This window comes from Paramormyrops kingsleyae, chromosome 8 (assembly GCF_048594095.1).
Source record: "Paramormyrops kingsleyae isolate MSU_618 chromosome 8, PKINGS_0.4, whole genome shotgun sequence".
Lineage (NCBI taxonomy): Eukaryota > Metazoa > Chordata > Actinopteri > Osteoglossiformes > Mormyridae > Paramormyrops > Paramormyrops kingsleyae.
Window position 1 is genome coordinate 26360572 of NC_132804.1, and position 18318 is coordinate 26378889.

Below are 18318 nucleotides of genomic sequence, written 5' to 3' on the forward strand. Positions count from 1 at the left end.
AATAAGTCGAACAATAAATTGTCCAAAATACTTATAATGCTCACAGACACATTAAGAAGACAGTGTATTTCCAAATAAGAGGCAGACACGTGGGTACAAGCAGAAATTCACTCACGCACACACAGGGTCATTTAATTTGCACGCGCGCACACACCCGCGCGCAAAGGGACCGGAGCGGCGTGTCTGAGTGTGTGAACGGCTGCCCGAGCAGGTTCATCCAGCGGTGATTAACGCCCGCGGCTCTCACACGCCCTTCACCCAAGTCGCCTTCAGCTGAAACACAGGACAGGTTTTTCTGCCTCTTCTGACTTCTCTCCCTCCCCTCATTATCTGCAGCAACAGAGCCGTAAAGCGACCGCTTGCGAGTTTCTGTGGCTGTCTGTATCAACTTTCACCTTCTCACAAGCTCTCACAAACCACCTCTGGGCAACTAACGAAAGCCCAGAAACTCTCTGCATTATCAGCCTCACTCAACGTCTTTGACTTAAACAAAATACTTCAAATATATAAAGTAAAATGCTATAACTCATTCAGATAAACCTAATTAATGCCCAGCACATCTTTGCTGCAGCTGTGAATTATGTTTGGACTCTTTTTAAACAGCAAACATCTTGGCAGGCATGTGTTAGTAATCCACAAAACTTTTTACAAAAGTCCTCGACAAATCAAGTTATATGCCAGACATCTGTCTAGTTGCCTCCTGCCAGCTGTATCTAAGGAAAAAAAACCATCTGCATGTCAGGTCTCGAACAACACACTGATACTATTTTGAACACACTGAACAATACTTACACTATCCTTCATGAAATGACAACTAAGTTGTCGTTGCTCGGGAAACAGCATTCAGTTCTCGTTCTTGATTTCTTCAATTTTCGGGTTGTAGCTTAATGAAATGAAAAACGACCTCCGTTGCACTTGCGTTTGAGTTTATTTGTTTTGTTTCTGAGCCGTATCTAGCTTTGAACAGGAATTGAGCTCAGATTTAGCTAATGTTACTGAAACGTTGAATCACTGATACTTGCGGTCTCATCATCTGAGAGAGTGCTTATACATTGAAGAACATCTTACATGTTCACATAATTATAGGAGATAAACACCCTGGCCAAAAAGAATGCAGGTCGTGATCAAAGGAAGGCTAAAGGGAGACACGGACAAAGGCATGAGGTAACAAGACAGACGCAAATATGTTGAAATATTCGCAATTGGCTACTACTCTACAAATATTATAAATTCTAGATTTTAAATACAGGCATTTCACTGCACTGGCTGACAAACCATTAATCAAATTCAATGAAGCATAAAAGCGTAAAAGTTAGAATGGGAAAAAATGAACATAAAGTTTTTGAATATTCAGTAAAACACATGCACAATGTATACATATTGTGTAAGGTAGCTTTCTAAATACAATTAAATATTTAGTAGTTTTTAATTATTCACTGGCTGGTGGTTTATACCACATTCTATCAGAAATATATTTATAATGCATTTTCTGTAAAATTAAAATACATTTGTGGGGTTATGTACATGGAAGGGTTAGCTGATTTTTATTGCTAAATGTATGGACCCTTTGTTCATGGATTGAGATCACATTCAACTTCAGCAATTGGTGGAGAATTTCCCAGAATTCTCTGAGAAGGACTGTCTGTCCATTGTTATCAGAGGCCAGTACCTCATTAGTTACCACAGGAACGGTAAAATGAAATCTGGAAAAGTTAACCTGAGACAAGCCATCTGAAGAGGAGTCAGACTGGGAGCTTTTTCTGCCCTTTACAGTCGGGTGTTGCCTGAAATAAAATGGACAAGGAGGTTCCACAGTTTTGTAATTTCACTGGGTGCTGACAGCAGGCCGTCCCCCCGCTACTCGCAGGCTATCTTGCCGTCGAAGCTGGACAGAGCTATGGCGAAGGCCTGCACTGCACACAGAGGGTAGCTGTAGTCCAGTGTGAATGCATCGTCCGCCACCCGGCCGAACTGCATCAGAATGTAGTCCACTGGGGGTCAGGAGGGAGCAAAACGGTGGTTATATCAAGGCTGTTGGTCAAATCCAAACATAAACATGCGCTGCAATTGGTTAAGTGAGAGTACAGCTTTTGGAGACTGCCGCGCCCTGGCACTGCGCTCACCGTCCTTCGTGTGGACGATCTGGAAGTTCTTGATGGAGGCCTGAGTCACCCGGCCAGCGAAGTTGAGCACATGCGACGCCGTCTCATCGTTCCAAACTGGCGTCTTGTTGTGAAGTTCGATCATGTTCTCCAAGTTCCTGTTCTGGTAGCGGGTCAATAGACCGTCGTTCTCCTGCAATATCAGAGAAGGAGAAAGAAAGCAACAGATAAGACATAAAGACAAGGGACTGATCACCTGGGCTGACTGGGTTTTGCACTGTAGCGTAGCGATTTGTAAAATATGGCAGCTATTGCTGATATTAGCAATAATGTTAGAAGTATTTGCAATAACAGTTCATTTCTTGGTAGCTGTTTCATATTAGAACACATTACATCACTCCTCTTTGGAGAGATCTTTCCAAAACTTAAGGAAATGTTAAGGACAGATTCTCTTCATTCTGTATGCATTCCAGAAAACTCCCTATCTAACATGTTTATGTTTACATGCTGCTGATTTGGATTTCAGCAACAAATGAACAGCTTCGCCAGGGCAAACTTGGTCCCAGCTGCCCTTAGATGAATTGTTATCGCGACCCGTCGTAAACAAAGGCACTTGAGCAGGCAGGAATCGGAAATGTCTTTCATACACTTCGAGGTCGAATCGGGACGCGTTCATTGTCTTTGTCCATCCCTGGAATGATCACGGTCATCCTCCGCGGTCCTTTCATTCCCAGGACATTGGTTTCCTGGACGGGGTTAAGATAAACGCAGCGGTTTTAAAGCTGTGTTTTCTAATCAGTTAAACTCACCAAATAAACATGAATGTATAATGTTCAAAATATCTTTTAAAACTAGCTGTGTGTCAAAAGTTCTGGAAACATAGCTAGTGTTTAAATTAATGCTAAAACACTTTCAGAAAGAGAAGCACCAAAATCTATTATTTGATTAAACCATCTTTGCAAAGAAAATGTAATAAATATTCACAAAGTGAAATGTTTAATTAACGTTTAACTTTTGATCGTCTCCTATGATATGTCTCAACAGCGCCCCCTGGTGTAGCCACATACATAAATGATGGCAGCCAGCTCCTGGCGGGCATTGGACATGTCAGGAAGGGCCCGGTCTGGGTGGACCGCATTGTCAAACACAGTGAACTTGGTCCCCATGAGGTTGGACCTGTGGACACAGCATGACAAACATTTTCAATGAGGTAGAGCTTATTCAGCTTGAAGGCATACTGAAGACGGTCTCTCGACCCAACAACCCTCTTTAATCACCAGACTGCATGAGAATTAGTGAGGACGCTAAAGAAATGAAGAAAGGTATGAAGAATGCCCCCCACCCCCACCCCGACTAAATAAATAACAAATAACAAGAAAGTGTTCAACATGATGCAGACAGTACAAGTGATAAATGAACACAGGAGATAAAACAACAAAAGGAAAGAAAACTGCGAAAAGAAGCAAAGTAGCAGGACAACATTCTCTCAAGTTTAAACTAGTTAAGACGTTTAAAGATGGTTACAATTCACTATATGCAATTAAGATTTCATACAGTAATTTAAAAACAATCCCTGTCTCTGTTTATGAGAGTATTCATGGAATGAGTCCCCATAACACAAATTTGTTAATTTTTCTGTGTATTTCAGAAATATACTTAGTACTTTTCAGAGATAAGCAAAGAGACCTTCACAGAAACCTTAGGCAATGTTTCTTGTAGGTTGTTTTAAATCCTCTGCAGGAATATTTTACTGCCTTGAGTTCTTACCAGAACATTCCAGAGACACTTTCCTTGAAACATGAGCTATCTGACACATTTTGTCTCTGGGAAAAGTTCTCTACAAGTTTATACAAGGTCCTGTTTAATACATTATACGGCACCCACATGACATCCTTCAGCAGATGCTCTCCAAATAGCTTGGCTTGTGCATTTGTTTTTCTTTCCAAGGACATAATCATTTACGGTGTGCATGAAGCGGCCACCTACTGATCAGCTGTCGTCTAGTTTTACCTGAGCTTTCCTACGAAGTTCTCTCCTCCTCGTGACAGGTCTGTCGGATCAATGGAGATCAGGTAGTTGGAGGTGGTGCTCCTTTTGCGCTTCCTGCCAGCTAATAAAAATACCTGGGAATGTCAGGTGAAGCTGTCAGCGAGAGACAAGGAGGACCTGCGAACACCAGAAAACCATCTACGCTCAATTAATCTACCATCCGAGGCCCCTCTAGACCTCGTCCAATGAGACTGCAGGTTCATGTACCTGAATGACAAACTAATGCAAGAGTTGCTTTTCAGTCAAGAGCCTTCCGGAAAGTTTTTGTTATGCGAGTACCCTTAGCTTTCCTCCCTCATTTGCACACATTTGCAGATATTTATTGACTATTTCGTATTTGTACCTATTTTTAAATATCACGTGTCTTGTCTTGTGTTTTGTTATCACTGCTTGGAGAGCTACTAGCCCAGTCTCATTGCTCTGTTGTGTATTATGACAGTAAAGAATTGAATCTTTAATCTTCAATTAAATTAAATTACATTCAAATAAATACAATACTATTTGTATATTGGCCATCAGAGGCACAGGTCACATGATCAACTGGATACATTAAAGCAGTCCTGTAATATAAAGCACACTTTGATTGGACAAATACTCCATAACTGGGGAAAAAGCTACTAAGTGATCATTACCAAAAACTCATCATTATCAAAAGATGTGTTAAGCAGAGTACATTCTAGCAGCAATCTTGCATGTGGCAAATAATTACAATAATTACAGGCCTCGATAGTACTTATAACTATGACACCTTTACTGTCATGTAAAAACATACAGTGTAATTCAGTGTGGTAGCTCTCATACAGAAAAGCAGTGATCTAGGTGAAAACACTCTGTGTAGCCAAGATAATTATCAAAAAGGCACAGCAGGTGGGAATATAAATAAAATCAACAAATAGTGAATAAATCATAGTGAATATCTGCAGATAAACATCAAAAGAGCAGCTTGGACTCCAACATGGGTCGCCCTTAAAGCCTCTGCCCGATGTCTGACCTTCTTCTCGTTGTCCAAGTGTAGGTAGTAGGTGGGGTAGAGACCGCGGTCCACGCCCCTCTTGTCTCGAGTCACCCTGCACTTCACTGTGACGCCCTGCTGGGCAGGCCGGAGCACAAACTCCTCCAGGTTGTCGACCTCGATGACAGGGGAAGGTACCCGTTCTTCCTGGATGTGGAACATGGAGGGTGGGTGGGATCAGTGTTTTTCTGCTGCTGTCGCCGGCATAATGAGGTGGTGGTACTGAGATGCGATGCCTGCCGTGTTTACGGTAGCTGATTGCGTTACTTAAGAAAAGGCTTAACCGGCTAGCTTTTCAGCCCTGTTATTTCAGGCTTTGAAAAAAAGATCTGAAATAGCCTTCTGAACAGTGAGAGTTCAGGTTTCGTCTTTAAACCCTTTACGTCAACATGGATGCTTCAGAAGGATTTTTTTCTGGCTCTTTTTAAGGATAGCTTACTGGAAAAAAATAGAAATGTTGTTAGTTTCCTGGATCCCGGCAGTAATTTTTAAATGCCATTATTCTCCATATTCTGTTTCAAATACCATAGTTGACATTGTCCGCATACTTAGAATGTTACCGCATGCTGATGTATTTCACGCATAGATTACGCTACCTAATTAGGTATTGTACAAATGCTCTATATTTACAAAGTGTCAGTTCTTTATATATACACAATTCCAGTCAAATCAGGTTCCTGAGATCCCTGGAAATAGGAAAAAAAAAGTTAAATCTGTGGGAAAACGAATCATAACAACAATCATAAAAATAAGGCTTGGCCCAAAGCATTTTTGACTGTGCCATTGTACTAGGTAATCAGTACAGAAGATGGATTACTGGAGAATGGATGAATGCATTCTTGCGATAATCGCAGATTAACTCAAATTTATATATTCTGGCAACATAACTCAAAAGTTTTTGAAAGTTCAAAAAGCCAATTCCCGAGCTTCGGGTCACAAAAACTAAAGTGTTTAATTGACAGGATATGGCAAATATGATCAGTACAGGGAGATAGTGACCACCAGTCGAGGAATGGAGTCACATGGACACGTAACAGAATGGCCTAGCCTCAAAAATGACCGTAGGACTAAATTGGTCTCAATGAAAACTTTACACTGTGCGTTGTCACAAGGCTAAAATTTATGGCAGATCTGCCACTACGAAACAATGTATATCCAAGCTTCAAACTCTCAATGTCTGTTGGTACGGGCAGCCGTTCTGTGTGAACCACTAGGTCCTCGTGATGTTCCCATTACAGTATGATAATACTCATAAACACGTTACTAAACGAACTCCGCTGTGGTTTCATGAACACCCGGATGACGTCAAACACCTTCCCAGGCCTCCTCAATCACTAGATTCAAGCATTAATGAGAAGTTATGAAAAGTTCCGGAGCACTGAGTTCAAAGTAGATCTCCACCTCCTTCATCCCTGGAGGGATTGGAAGCCTTTATTCGTGAATAATGCTCTAATATCTTCCCAAACACAGCTGCAGACTTGTCTGACAGCATTCCAAGAAGGACCGAGGAGTTCTGGACCTGCTCTTAAGGTCCTTAATATTAATGTATGGATAGATGTGTCTGTAGTTCTGTCCACACCTTGTATATATATATATATTTTTTAAATAGACACCCTGTAATTAACAGTTTAGGTTCAATAGAACACATGTCAAACAAGCTGGAAGGTAAAAGGAGGGATGAACCTGGCATTAAATGATTATAGGCGGTGAACAATCCTCATGGCTGCCACTGATCTAGGTGAGTGATTCCTACACACATAAGAGCCTAGAGGCATGATCTGGTGACTCCTCTCATCTACCTTTTTCCCCTTCTTTCCTTTTCCCTTCTTCTTCTTCGTGACCTCCTCCTCTTCCTCCTCTACCTCACTGTCCTCACCTTTCGAAGGCCCTGTTGGGTGAGAAAGGCTATGTACGTCCGTATGTTGGGACAAACTCAGCCACATGGGGTCACCTTTTAAGGTTTGATCAGGAGAGCCGACTGTCCTAACTACTGGCTGACCTTTCTTCTTCTTCTTCCTGTCTTTGTCTTTGTCCTTCTCCTTCTCCTTCTCCTTGTCCCCTCCTACCTGGAACAGCGAGACATCAGTCTTCTTCTTCACCTTGCTGGATTTATCATCCGGTTCACTCTGCTCACTGTCTGACTGGGGTGCTGAGGCTGAACAGGAAACAGAAAGCTTACATTAGCTCGGAGTCTTTGACAAAAATGCAGACAAAGTTTACTGTGCTAAACCAGGCTGAAGTGTATCTGTTTCAGCTGGACGCTTGCAGGCGGATGGCATGAACAGATGCTTAAAATCCCAGGTTCCCGTTTTCCATATTTACATTTCGTTAAATTAACTGAGCAAAAAACGTGACAACTTCACCGATGATCTGTGAAGTAAAAATCATCAGAAGAGCATCACCATCATCAGATATCGAGATCTTCGTACAAAGTCTGAGGTCTGGCTATTTGAGTATATTCAAGTCTGTAGCATAACAGGAGCCAAATAATTGAGAAAACTTTCAATGGCAGTAGGTTTTTCCTCTTAGGTGGCCAATGAAACATCTCCAGCAGTGGCCGTACGTTTCTCGTTCTCCTGAGAAGCAACGCTTTACCTTTCTTTTTGCCTTTGACCTCTGGCTTCTCGCCATTTATGTGAAACAGGGTGGTGGCCTCATTCTTTTTGGGCTTTGCTGATTTCGCTTTGGAGTCACACTCGCTTTTGTTCTCTGGAAAAAACAAAAGCAGAAGATGAAATGTGCAGCCGCAGAGGGAGTAGGGAATTCTGCAGATGGAGTTTTCCCTTAATGTTTTAAGATCAGAATATTACTTAAACACTCGGTATGCTTTTATTATACTGCCAGTTGTTTACAATTAAAGATGAGGTACTGTACACATACACTGGAATGTTTTCCAGATGTGGCTCAAATATCCAAAGTGGAAAAACTCTAGGAATTCTTTTTAATTTTTGCCCACTATTTCTACCCATCCATCCATCCATCCATCCATCCATCCATGGGCAGGAATATATCATTGCAAGCTACGTAAATTATACACAGTTATTCAAAGGCTAGACTAGTCTTTAGTGTGATTAGAAAATTGTAGTGACTTCAATGCAATAGTCACTCCACTTCAGAAAGAAACAAAATTAATTTATGCCTAATTCTGTTCTCATTCAGTCTCCATGGATACTATCTGTGCCTGGCATCCCATCCAGGGCTGACCCCAGCTTTGTGCCCTGTCCATCCTGGGCAGACACCACAACACCCCACAATCCTGACCTGGGTAAGTGGTTGGCATTTGGACTGATACTACCTGGAACCCGGGTCTCCCTGTTTTCTGCTCTTGAAACACATAGTACCTTCAGACCAGTACCTTTAACTGGCTTCTTCTCCTTGCCGTTGGCTGGCGTGCTCTCCTTTGTGACCTTCTTCTTGACCTTCCGAGTGGCATCGTCCTCATCTTTCTCGTCGTCGTCATCATCCTCGCTGTCTACACCTGGCCCGGGAAGAAGAGTGGGGTGTTGTAGGGGTCTGATGTGCTGGGTTTTGGGAAAGCTGTACAGCCTAAGCTCACCTACATACAATTATCCCACATCCCGTCCCAAGATCTCGAAGTGGGCAGAATCTTTGTTCAAGGAGCATAATGATTTTCTCCGCAGCACCACTACAGCCATGGCCCAGTTCCTTACAGCACCGCTACAGCCATGGCCCAGTTCCTTACAGCACCGCTACAGCCATGGCCCAGGTCCTTACAGCATATCTACAGCCATGGCCCAGTTCCTTACAGCACCGCTACAGCCATGGCCCAGGTCCTTACAGCACCGCTACAGCCATGGCCCAGGTCCTTACAGCACCGCTACAGCCATGGCCCAGGTCCTTACAGCATATCTACAGCCATGGCCCAGTTCCTTACTTTTCTTTTTCTTGGGGGCACTTCTTGTCTTCTTTTTTGGTTCAGCTTTTTTCTCTTGCTCTTTCTTCTCCTTCTCTGCTTTCTTTTTTTTTACTTTCTTTCCATCTTTTTTGAATGGTTATGACACCAACCAACCAGGCAGACACAGAAAAAAATGAAAAATAAACACGTTAAACGATGTACGTCTTAAGACTACTTAGAAAGATCCTCTTGCATAAAAGTCCATCTGTAGTAAGGTAAATACTGTATACGAGTGTGACAGCTTTAGAAAGGACTAAAATATACATAAGTAACATACATATCGGCAGCTTCTGAAAGGACTGTAGTATAGGTAAGCACTGTATATGAATAGGAGTATGTAGCAGCTTCAGAAAGGACTAAAGTGTTGGTGAGTACTATATAGAAGTATGAATGAGTAAACCAACGAAGGGACTACACTCTGAGTGGGTGCAGTGTAATGCGTGACTGTCATCACGCAGATGCTACCTTTCATGACAGGGCTCTCTTCTTCTGAGACGTCCTCACTTTTCTTGTCCTTCTTCTTCTTGGACTTAGCATTGGTGCTGTTTGTCTGGACCAGATCCACATCCTGCTTTTTCTTCTTGGGTTTCTGATTTGGGTTTCAGGGTGAGAACGCTGCCAAAATACCAGAATAACTGCTTAAAGATCAGCTCACTCAACCTCAAAAATATCCTTTGGCAATTGTAACACTAATGGCCAGTTTGATCCAGGATCAGTTACATACATGCCATTAACCATAATACTAAGGGAGATTCAGAATGATAAGGTAGAACTTAAAAATGATAGGTTTTGCTATAAATCGTTTTAAACGTAGACTATGTTTTCTTGAGTGTTGTAAACAACTTTTAGCAGATCAATGCAGTGCTCAAATAACACCTGATTTTGCATTACTTACCAGGTAAAATATAGCCAAATGGCAAAGCAAGAAAGCAGAGAATAGAAAGCAACTGTGAGACAAAACCAAAACATATGCACCTTAAAATACGCACTAAGGCACTGTTATTATAAAACGCCCACCCGATAAATCACCTAGTACTCTGCAATCCAAACATTTCACTCTCCTAGCCTGTGACCCAGGTTAACCTTCTAGTGTCAGTAAACATGGTTCAAGGCTTGCAGCATGTGGCTCTGTGGTACAATGGACAGCGCATTGAACTTCTAGCTGTGTCACGATGGGGCGTGATTCAAAGGTTGTGGGTTTGAGTCCCACCAGAATCAAAGCTTAGCTAAATTTCTAATTGGGATCAGTAAAGTATACCTGTCTAACTTAATTTATTAACTTTATAAAGCATGATTGTTAAGATAAGGCACTTAGTGCTGTCACAGTTATAATGCATGTGAGAATGGAAGCTGGCGTACAATTCTGTGAATGCTAGGGTCCCATGGAAAATGCCTGCTACTGGGTTATAGGGAGCAAAGGTTAAATTCTCCTTGATTATTTGGTTACTTGCTAAGTTATGTAACTAAAGCTAAAAATACAACAGCAGTCAGATGTAGCACAGCCAAGTTGTTCAAATTCCCTAATTGCTTGGGTTTTGGCAACAAAAGCTCAGGAAATTCACCTACCAGCAGGGAGGGGAACACGAAAACGAGGGCACACTCTCTGGTAGTTGGGACGCTTACAGCCAGTGTAATCCTATTAACAGAGCAGCCAGCTATATATATCACAGCACTCGAAAAGCACCATCAAGAAAAGCACACAATTTCCCACTAATTCCCTGCATGGCTTCCACAGTGTTTCTGTGCTGATATACTGGCCACGTGAAACGGCAGTGGTAAATCAGTAAAATAATATCCAAAACGGGATGCCTTCAGCATACTGTTCCTGTACTGCTGCGATTTGATACATTACTGTGGCTCATTTATAGCAGAACTTGTACGGGCTTTTGCCAGGAACGCCGGAAGCTCTCACAATGTTTTCCACAATGTTAGCGTGTCATATGTTGGCATCAATGGACGCCTTCAGCACAGGTTCACAGCGGTTTGTTGAAAGCATCCAGTGCTCCCTTCCGGAAAGGCAGAGGACTAGGGCAACGTCCATCCTTCACCTCCGTCTGTCGTCCAGTCACAGTCCTCTGAACTAGGAGGCAGCATTTCTGGTTCACCGGCTCTGGCCTCTCGCCAAACTCACACAAACGATTATTTTAAAATGCTGTCCCTTTTCCTGTTTGTCTACATAATTGTAAAAAGTAATTTGATGGGAAATCAAGATCCTTGAATTTATGCAAAGACTAATGGACGTCTAGTTTTGGATCGGAAGTAGATATAGGAGTATATTTGTAGTCGAGATTCAAATTCAGTATATCCTAAAAAAAAAAACCTGTACGCATATACTAACAAATAAATGATATATAAACAGATTGTTTCAATAATTAAGATATCAGTACAAGCATTTTCTTTTACGATAAAGTATATTGGCAAAATCACCTAAATGACACAGTAGAATTATTATCATTAGTACATAGTATATACCTTTATACACGTAAAAAAATTGCTGCTGCACCTTGTTTAATAATCAAATATAGTTTCAGATTCAACAGAAGCTTTGGGACTAAATCAGGGGCAAATGGTTCAATAAAAGTGGGTCCTGGAATAAACTGAGACCTTGGAGTCTGTCACACAAATGTTTAGCTGTGAGATAAGTGCTAGTATTGTTACATATGGGTATTGCTTCCACTTGAGGCTTAATCATCGGTCTAGGTTTTATTTCACAAATAACTTGCAGATGACACTCGTAGGTCAGTAATTCCTCCTTGCAGAATTTGCGTGCAAACCGTAGACACCTCACTGTCTAAATATGCTGTCAGGCAGGTACAACGAGCCTGAACATAAATCACCTTATTCTGGCTCTAGCTGGGAGCACACAGGCTAAATACCCCCTAACTCAAGGGCTAGAGGATCAACCTTTTTACCTTCTCTGCTGACATGGTCAGTCCTGTGTCGTCTGCTCAGGGGACGGACCAGCTCTGGTCCGAGAACGCAAACACCGAATGTCAAATGAAGCGAAGTCGGCAGGTGACCATGAAGAGATGAGCTGGGAAATTGCGTGGAAAGCTCTATTTAGTGAGGCTCCGTGAGCAGAAAGGAGTGGACAATAAGAAGATTAGCGCTAAGAGCAGATCGGCCCTGGAGGAGCGTCAGTCGGTGTCATCCGGGATGGGGGGGGGGAGGGTCACTTGACTCATCGCTGCTGCAAACGGGTGGCGACTCAATTGAGGATGATGACACTGCGCCTGTCCTTCCCCCAGGACAGGCAAGCCCACAGGAAGAGGTGCACCGTGTCATTGTCACACATACATTCCCAGGACTCACCTTCAGTGGCCTCTCGGTATTCACCCTTTCATCGTTGATGCTGTATTAAAAGAGAGTTTTAATAAACAACTGTGCATCGGCTTCGGGAGCAGCCTGGCTGATCGTGCGCTCCGCGCCGGAGCCTGGTGCCACCTGCCGTATCCGCTGTCAGCGAGCAGCCCGGCGTTAAGCCTTAACGTACAATCTGCGGTTGTGTACCTGGTAGAATTTCTGCTTTGTGATCCTGATATGCCCCGCTTGCTGGTTTTCAGTTCTTAATTAATTAGGCACGCTCCCTCCCTCCATCCATCCATCTCTCCCTCCTTTCCTCCATCCATCCATGCACCCATCCGTCTTTCAATCATTTATCTAGTACAAGATTATGGGGGCAAACAGCAGAACTAAAACAGGAAACGCAAAGGCTTTATAAGCAATACTGGAACCATACTGTAAATGTCTGTTTCTGTAGGTGTTAATTTGATACGGTATTAGATCATTTGTACAATTTTTAACGATACAGATTTCTATTCATTAGCCCAAGGGCCATTTTGCGTTGGATTGTATTCATATTTATCAGTCACGATGTAGAGGCTCAGTAGGCAGTATGCTGCCTCACACCTCCGCAGCTGGGGGTTCAGCCCCACCACTGTTCTCTGTGTGAGTTTGCACCTTCTCCCCCATGTTTTGCAGTTTCCCCCCGACTGTCCAAAGGCATGGAGTTTGATTAGTTGGTGTCTTTAAACTGCCCATTTTGTGTGTGTGTGTGTGCATGCACACCCTGTAATGTCTGGCATTGTGCTCAGGGTGTACCCCTGCCTTGGATAGGTCCCAGCCCCCCCCCGACCATGACGTATTAGTTATTTAGCTGAGTTTTCAAGGGTTACAGTAATCAGTAACTAATTACACAATAGCAATTAAATGAGCAAGACCAGATATTTTGAAGCATCTGGTTTTGTGAACAGCGAATGCCGCTGACAAAAAATTCTTTAACACAATTAGAAAATGTGAACTTTCAGTCAACCTTCAGCATAGTGCGATTTAATCTTAATAGTGCGAGTCACTGAATCAACAATCAAACCTAATTCGCAGAGAATGCAGCAGGACTGAAAACCAGAATTAGCAATGGCTTGCAACAACCAGTTTAAGAAAACACTCATATACTGGGCAAAAATATAAGAAATAAGTTTGGAGTTTTGATGCTGCAGTGCTGGGATGATGCCTCTCTTGTGTATGTTGTTATACATGTGGTCAAATAAGGTACTAATATGTAGACATACCTGTCTGAGGTCCAGACCTCTTTCAGGGTGTCCTTCTGCAGCGGCATTGGGAACCAAGGCGGCCTAAACTACACGTGAAGTTCACTGGAAACAACTAGTGTAACAAGAAAAGGCAGTACGGCTGAGTGTCACCCCACTACCCCCAAAAGCCCTGCCCAAAACAAAATTGATGAGAGCCCCCCCTGAGTTACCCCCAGCCTTCCAGTTACCCCCAGCCTGCTAGTCACCCCTTAAACAGCCTCCATTTCCTGATCCTCAATACCAGATGTTATGGCATAAAGTGAGAAAACAGAGGAATAATTCCTGACCTAAACATCTCATACATGAATCCATCACATTCATTTCTATAGAAACCTATTTATACATAAAATGAAATATTTATACAGAATACTAATCAATCACAAAAATACAAATTGGTGATGTGCTAGTTATGGACCTAAACATCATGAAGGCTGTTGTACCTTTGAGGTAGGTAGTTTAGTTTTTACATAAATTTTTCACCGCAGCACAAAAGAGTAAAAACTAACTTGGGATGCAGCAATATATTTAACTATTGACAAATCAGATTGGATAACAAGGACAACTAATGAAAAGGAAGGGACTTTCAAATCTAGGTGAAAACATCTAAACATGAACGAAATGTATGAGGCGTTTTAACTGGTTCTAGCGCAGTAAGAATCACCTGTTGTTTTAGCAAATGTGCAGCCTATAAAAACCAGAATATATGAGACGGCACCGCGCACACGTACGCGGACACTTCCGAGCGCACATGCTCACCTGCACCGGGCGCGCAGAGACAGTGACCTGGTCTGTATCCCCACGGACACGAGCATACGCTCCCTGTCCTGCTCCCCTTCAAACTCCCTGTAATGCCTGTGCAACCCAGCGAACATAAGCCCTCATTCTTAATAGGATTTCCAGTACAGTAACACCCCCGGGCCCCTACTCTGCCCCCACACAGAGAGCCCCCTGTCTGGCCACCTGCAGGGTCTTGCATAAGACTCAAGCAGGGCCTGACAAGGTCCTGAGGCGCAAAATCGCTATGAATCAGCCAGGGTTTATTTAATCTTATATCTATCACAATAATTTGTCTGGTGGCTTGCCTAAGTGTATAATATGATGCCAATCACTGAGCCTGACTGTGTGCATTCTCCTGGTTGGTTCCCTTGTCCAATGAGAAATGCGAAAAAATAGACTTACCTTACGCCACAAGTAAGTGTAGCTAATTTTTTTTCGTTCACAATACTTCCGCAGCCGATGAATTGTACACATTTAAAGGGAATTACACGTACGGCAACAGCACCCATCTCTCCGGTGGCCACTAGGTGGCGCTCCAAACCACGCTTACCGATGGAAGGCACCAGAAACTCACTATTCGTATATTTTTACAAATGCACCAAATTACTTAGTCAAAACTTTTTATGAACGCATATTTGCGGGCACTTATATAGCAACACGCAACTTCTATCCCATGTGACTTTGAAACCTTTGCGAACACAGTTATAATTATAGAAATACCATAGGCCTATGTGTGATATCGACATAACGGGGAATTTCCCATGAACGCTAATTCTGGAGATGCAAAGCAAAATAATAGATGTAACTTTATCCCAAAAGGCTGAACAGGACAAACTCTGTGCGTTGTCATTTTCACAATAAGCAAATGGATCACTCTGGGAAAGCGGCAACAGTTTCATTTTTATTACTAGGGCAAATGTGATGAGTTCCCGGATTTGCCGAATCTGAAGGTTGCAGCGTATAAAACACGTTAAATGACTGTCGGAATGAGAATAAACAGAAGCAGATACATATGGTAAAGGCCGCGCCGGACAGCTTAATTAAACCGGATCGTGACATGCCACGGCCCACGTGCAAAGCATCATGGGAGCTGCAAATATCAGAGAGGAGGACACCTTTACGCGTATCGTCTTATTGCTAATACCACTATATCGCTAATACCGCAATACCTGACGCCTCTGAACAAACCCCTCTCATATTAAAAATGTTCTTTTTTTATTCCAAATGAATTAGAAATATTTTAAGATGATTCGTTCCATATATTATAAAATTATTATAATTTATTATTACCAAAACTGAATGCATGCACGTGTTAAGCATATAACCTATTTAAGAAACTTAGAAGAACATTTTAACGTAAGTACATGTTAGTAAGTTTATGGTCACATAAAAATAAACAATACACAAACAAAACTACTAACTGAGACTACTCAGACTGCTGAGCCTGACCATTCTGTCAGGAAGGCCTTAAATCGTTTTTATTGTAACAGGTTGTTGGGGGTGAGCAGAGATGAGTTCAAAATGCTCAGATTCTCTTGTGCAAAACAGACTCGAAACATGAGAAGAACGTGAGACAAATATTGAGCAGCTTTATGATGATAAACTGCCAGTTATATGTATTTCCTAAGGTTTTCGTTTGCTTTGTCTTTATGAAAAGTGAAACTAAAAAATGCACTCAATTAATTCCATTTTAAATAATAATAATTATTATTATTTTTGCAAATAGGCCTGTTAGATTTGCTCTTCTGTATGTTTTTTCTGAACAAAAGGCAGGCAGCTTCCCCTTGGCAGTAAAATGAGCAGGAAGCCATTAGCAGAGTTAATTGAAATGGTCCATTTGGTTAGTTTACAAACAAGTATATTTATTTAGCAGGTACTTTTGCCCAAAGAAACTCCATTATTGCAGCTGGGGCCAAGGGCCTTTACTCAGGGGCTCAACAGAGATACCATTACTCTGCTGGCTACAGGACCCAAGCCCTTGACCTTGCAGACCATGGTAGTCACCTTTAACCTGCTGAGCTGCACAGAATCCAGCCGCTCTCTTTGCTGAAGGCTCCTCGCAGTGCCTCAGCAAACACTCGCACATCGCGGGTGGCAAAGCCTCATCCCTCTTCCTTCTTGTTTCCCTCATCACTGACAGGTAACGTACAGGCACATGTATAAATACGCTGCCATTACAATGTTGTTTTTTTCAGTGTTCAGCAGGAGCAGCTGAGAGTTTGGCTTGTGAAGGAGAAGGCTTCCCTACGGAGACCCTGTTTGGCATTCAGGAGGGCCAGTGATTAACTGGCGATTGAGACAATCACATCTGCTCATTATTCCTTATTGATTCACTTGACAGATGCACTTAACGAGAACAAGTATGAGGATTGACATCGTATAACATTACTAATTGGGTTTCGCCCAAGAGGGCACTTAGAGTTTTCAATTATGCAGGCATGCGTCAACCTGACGGAAGCAGAGTAGAGTTTGTCTTCCAAGTTTTGCAGTTTTACACAATGTATGACAAAATTATAATAACAATGTGCCTGACAGGCTTTGATGAGTGCTCTAACTGTGGCAGGTTTCCACGGCGACATCACCGGTGACATCACAATGATTCATTTACTACGGGTTTATTCTGGGCAAAAGCCCCTTCCCTCACTTCATAAGTTTGCCCTGCTGTCATATATGCCGGGAATCCAGGTGCGGTAAAATATATAAATGAGCATGTGGCGGAGCACTTCCACCTTGATGCGGATATTCACCCTAGGAGAGAATGACGCTGGCTTTGCCACTCGTCTGTGAAAAGCAGCACTTTTCAGTGCTGAGAATGAGCAGTGCACTCCAGCATCCTGTTCCGCAGATTAGGATGCTGTGCGTGTCACCGGAAGGTTGCTGGTTCAAATCCCAGAGTTGGCAGGGCTTTGGGACCTTGAGCAAGACCCTTAACTTCTGATTGTTCCTGGCACTACCTGACCCTGCTTCCTTAATATATTTTATATATTTTTTAAGTAAAACATTACCAAAAAATTTTTTCACAGGGTTTGTGTTCTTATTTTTCAACAGATTGGCTAACAGCCAGTGCTTGAGTTAATTTGAGTTTCTTAATAATGCTTCTAAAATGAATTGTCTTCTTAGTAGTATAATGCTGAATTGATCTGGTTAGTTTGTCTGCCTCAGAGAGTAATATCAATTAATTTACGTACAGCTTAATTGAGAATGAAATCAATGATTTGGTTACATAATTGTTTTAGGGGATTTAAGATGCAATCTACATAGGTAAATAATTAATCAGAACGAGAAGCGTATTACTTTATGCATCGAGAAAATTAAAGGATACCTTTTGACTTTTTGCAAACCCATGGACAAAAACATGAAAAGGAATCCAGAAGTGTAAAGCCCATGAGGAGTCTGTAAAAATGAAACCAATAGCAATCAGCTAAAATGAAAAGAAACAAACATGATTCTGAGTGACTGAGGCTGGGAGACGGAGGGAGGACTGCAGTCAACAGTTCAGTGTCCTCAGGAAGAAATGCTGACATTCCCACAAGCTGTAGTTATGGCTTTGATGACGTTCTCAGCCGTCGTATCTCCGTGGCCGCTGTCTAATGGCGGGTCTGCGTAGAGGCGCCACGGTAAACATTTACAGCCACAAATTCCCCGCAGTGCCAGAGCCGCTGAAGCACACAAGCGCTTAGAGCAGCCCACTTACCCCCCACCTGCAGGAGGGTGGCTGATCAATCACGGTGGCCGATTAAACCATCGTGAGGTCACGTGACTCTCAGCGTCACTCGTCAGACAGACTCAAGCCAGCCACTCAAGGTCCAGCCGACCAATCACCGTATGGGCAGCGTGCAGCCACTTGAAACGTTTTCTGATAAAAAAAAGTGA

The 18318-nt window shown here is 42.5% G+C and overlaps 1 protein-coding gene across 3 annotated transcripts; it reads right to left on the reverse strand.

The window, feature by feature from the left end:
• Positions 1-794: 794 nt before the first annotated feature.
• LOC111837565 (tubby-related protein 1-like) lies at positions 795-14547 on the reverse strand. 3 transcript variants are annotated; one of them, XM_072715538.1, is made up of 15 exons: positions 14425-14547; positions 13648-13741; positions 12392-12431; positions 9545-9668; positions 9059-9163; positions 8519-8641; positions 7759-7872; positions 7163-7318; positions 6963-7051; positions 5143-5310; positions 4113-4225; positions 3170-3278; positions 2750-2848; positions 2124-2295; positions 795-1991 (listed from the first exon to the last, which is right to left on the reverse strand). In XM_072715538.1, exons 2-15 carry the CDS (start codon positions 13692-13694, stop codon positions 1858-1860), a joined length of 1593 nt encoding a protein of 530 aa, XP_072571639.1. In that variant the 5' UTR covers positions 13695-13741; positions 14425-14547; the 3' UTR covers positions 795-1857. The 3 variants fall into 3 exon arrangements, with proteins under 3 accessions (XP_072571639.1, XP_023655518.1, XP_072571640.1); XM_023799750.2 differs by lacking the exon at positions 14425-14547 and having other exon boundaries at positions 9545-9694; positions 13648-13742; XM_072715539.1 differs by lacking the exons at positions 12392-12431; positions 13648-13741; positions 14425-14547 and adding an exon at positions 11992-12374 and having other exon boundaries at positions 9545-9694.
• Between the last annotated feature and the right edge of the window lie 3771 nt (positions 14548-18318).

Excerpts from the sequence above, each read along its gene's own strand:
- LOC111837565 (XM_072715538.1), bottom strand. The coding sequence starts at position 13,694 with ATGCCGCTGCAGAAGGACACCCTGAAAGAGGTCTGGACCTCAGACAG. Across the intron at positions 8,642-9,058 it reads TGCCCCCAAGAAAAAGAAAA|GTGTAGACAGCGAGGATGAT; the intron begins GTAAGGAACTGG and ends TTCCCGGGCCAG. Across the intron at positions 5,311-6,962 it reads AAGGAAAGAAGGGGAAAAAG|GAAGAACGGGTACCTTCCCC; the intron begins GTAGATGAGAGG and ends TTCCACATCCAG.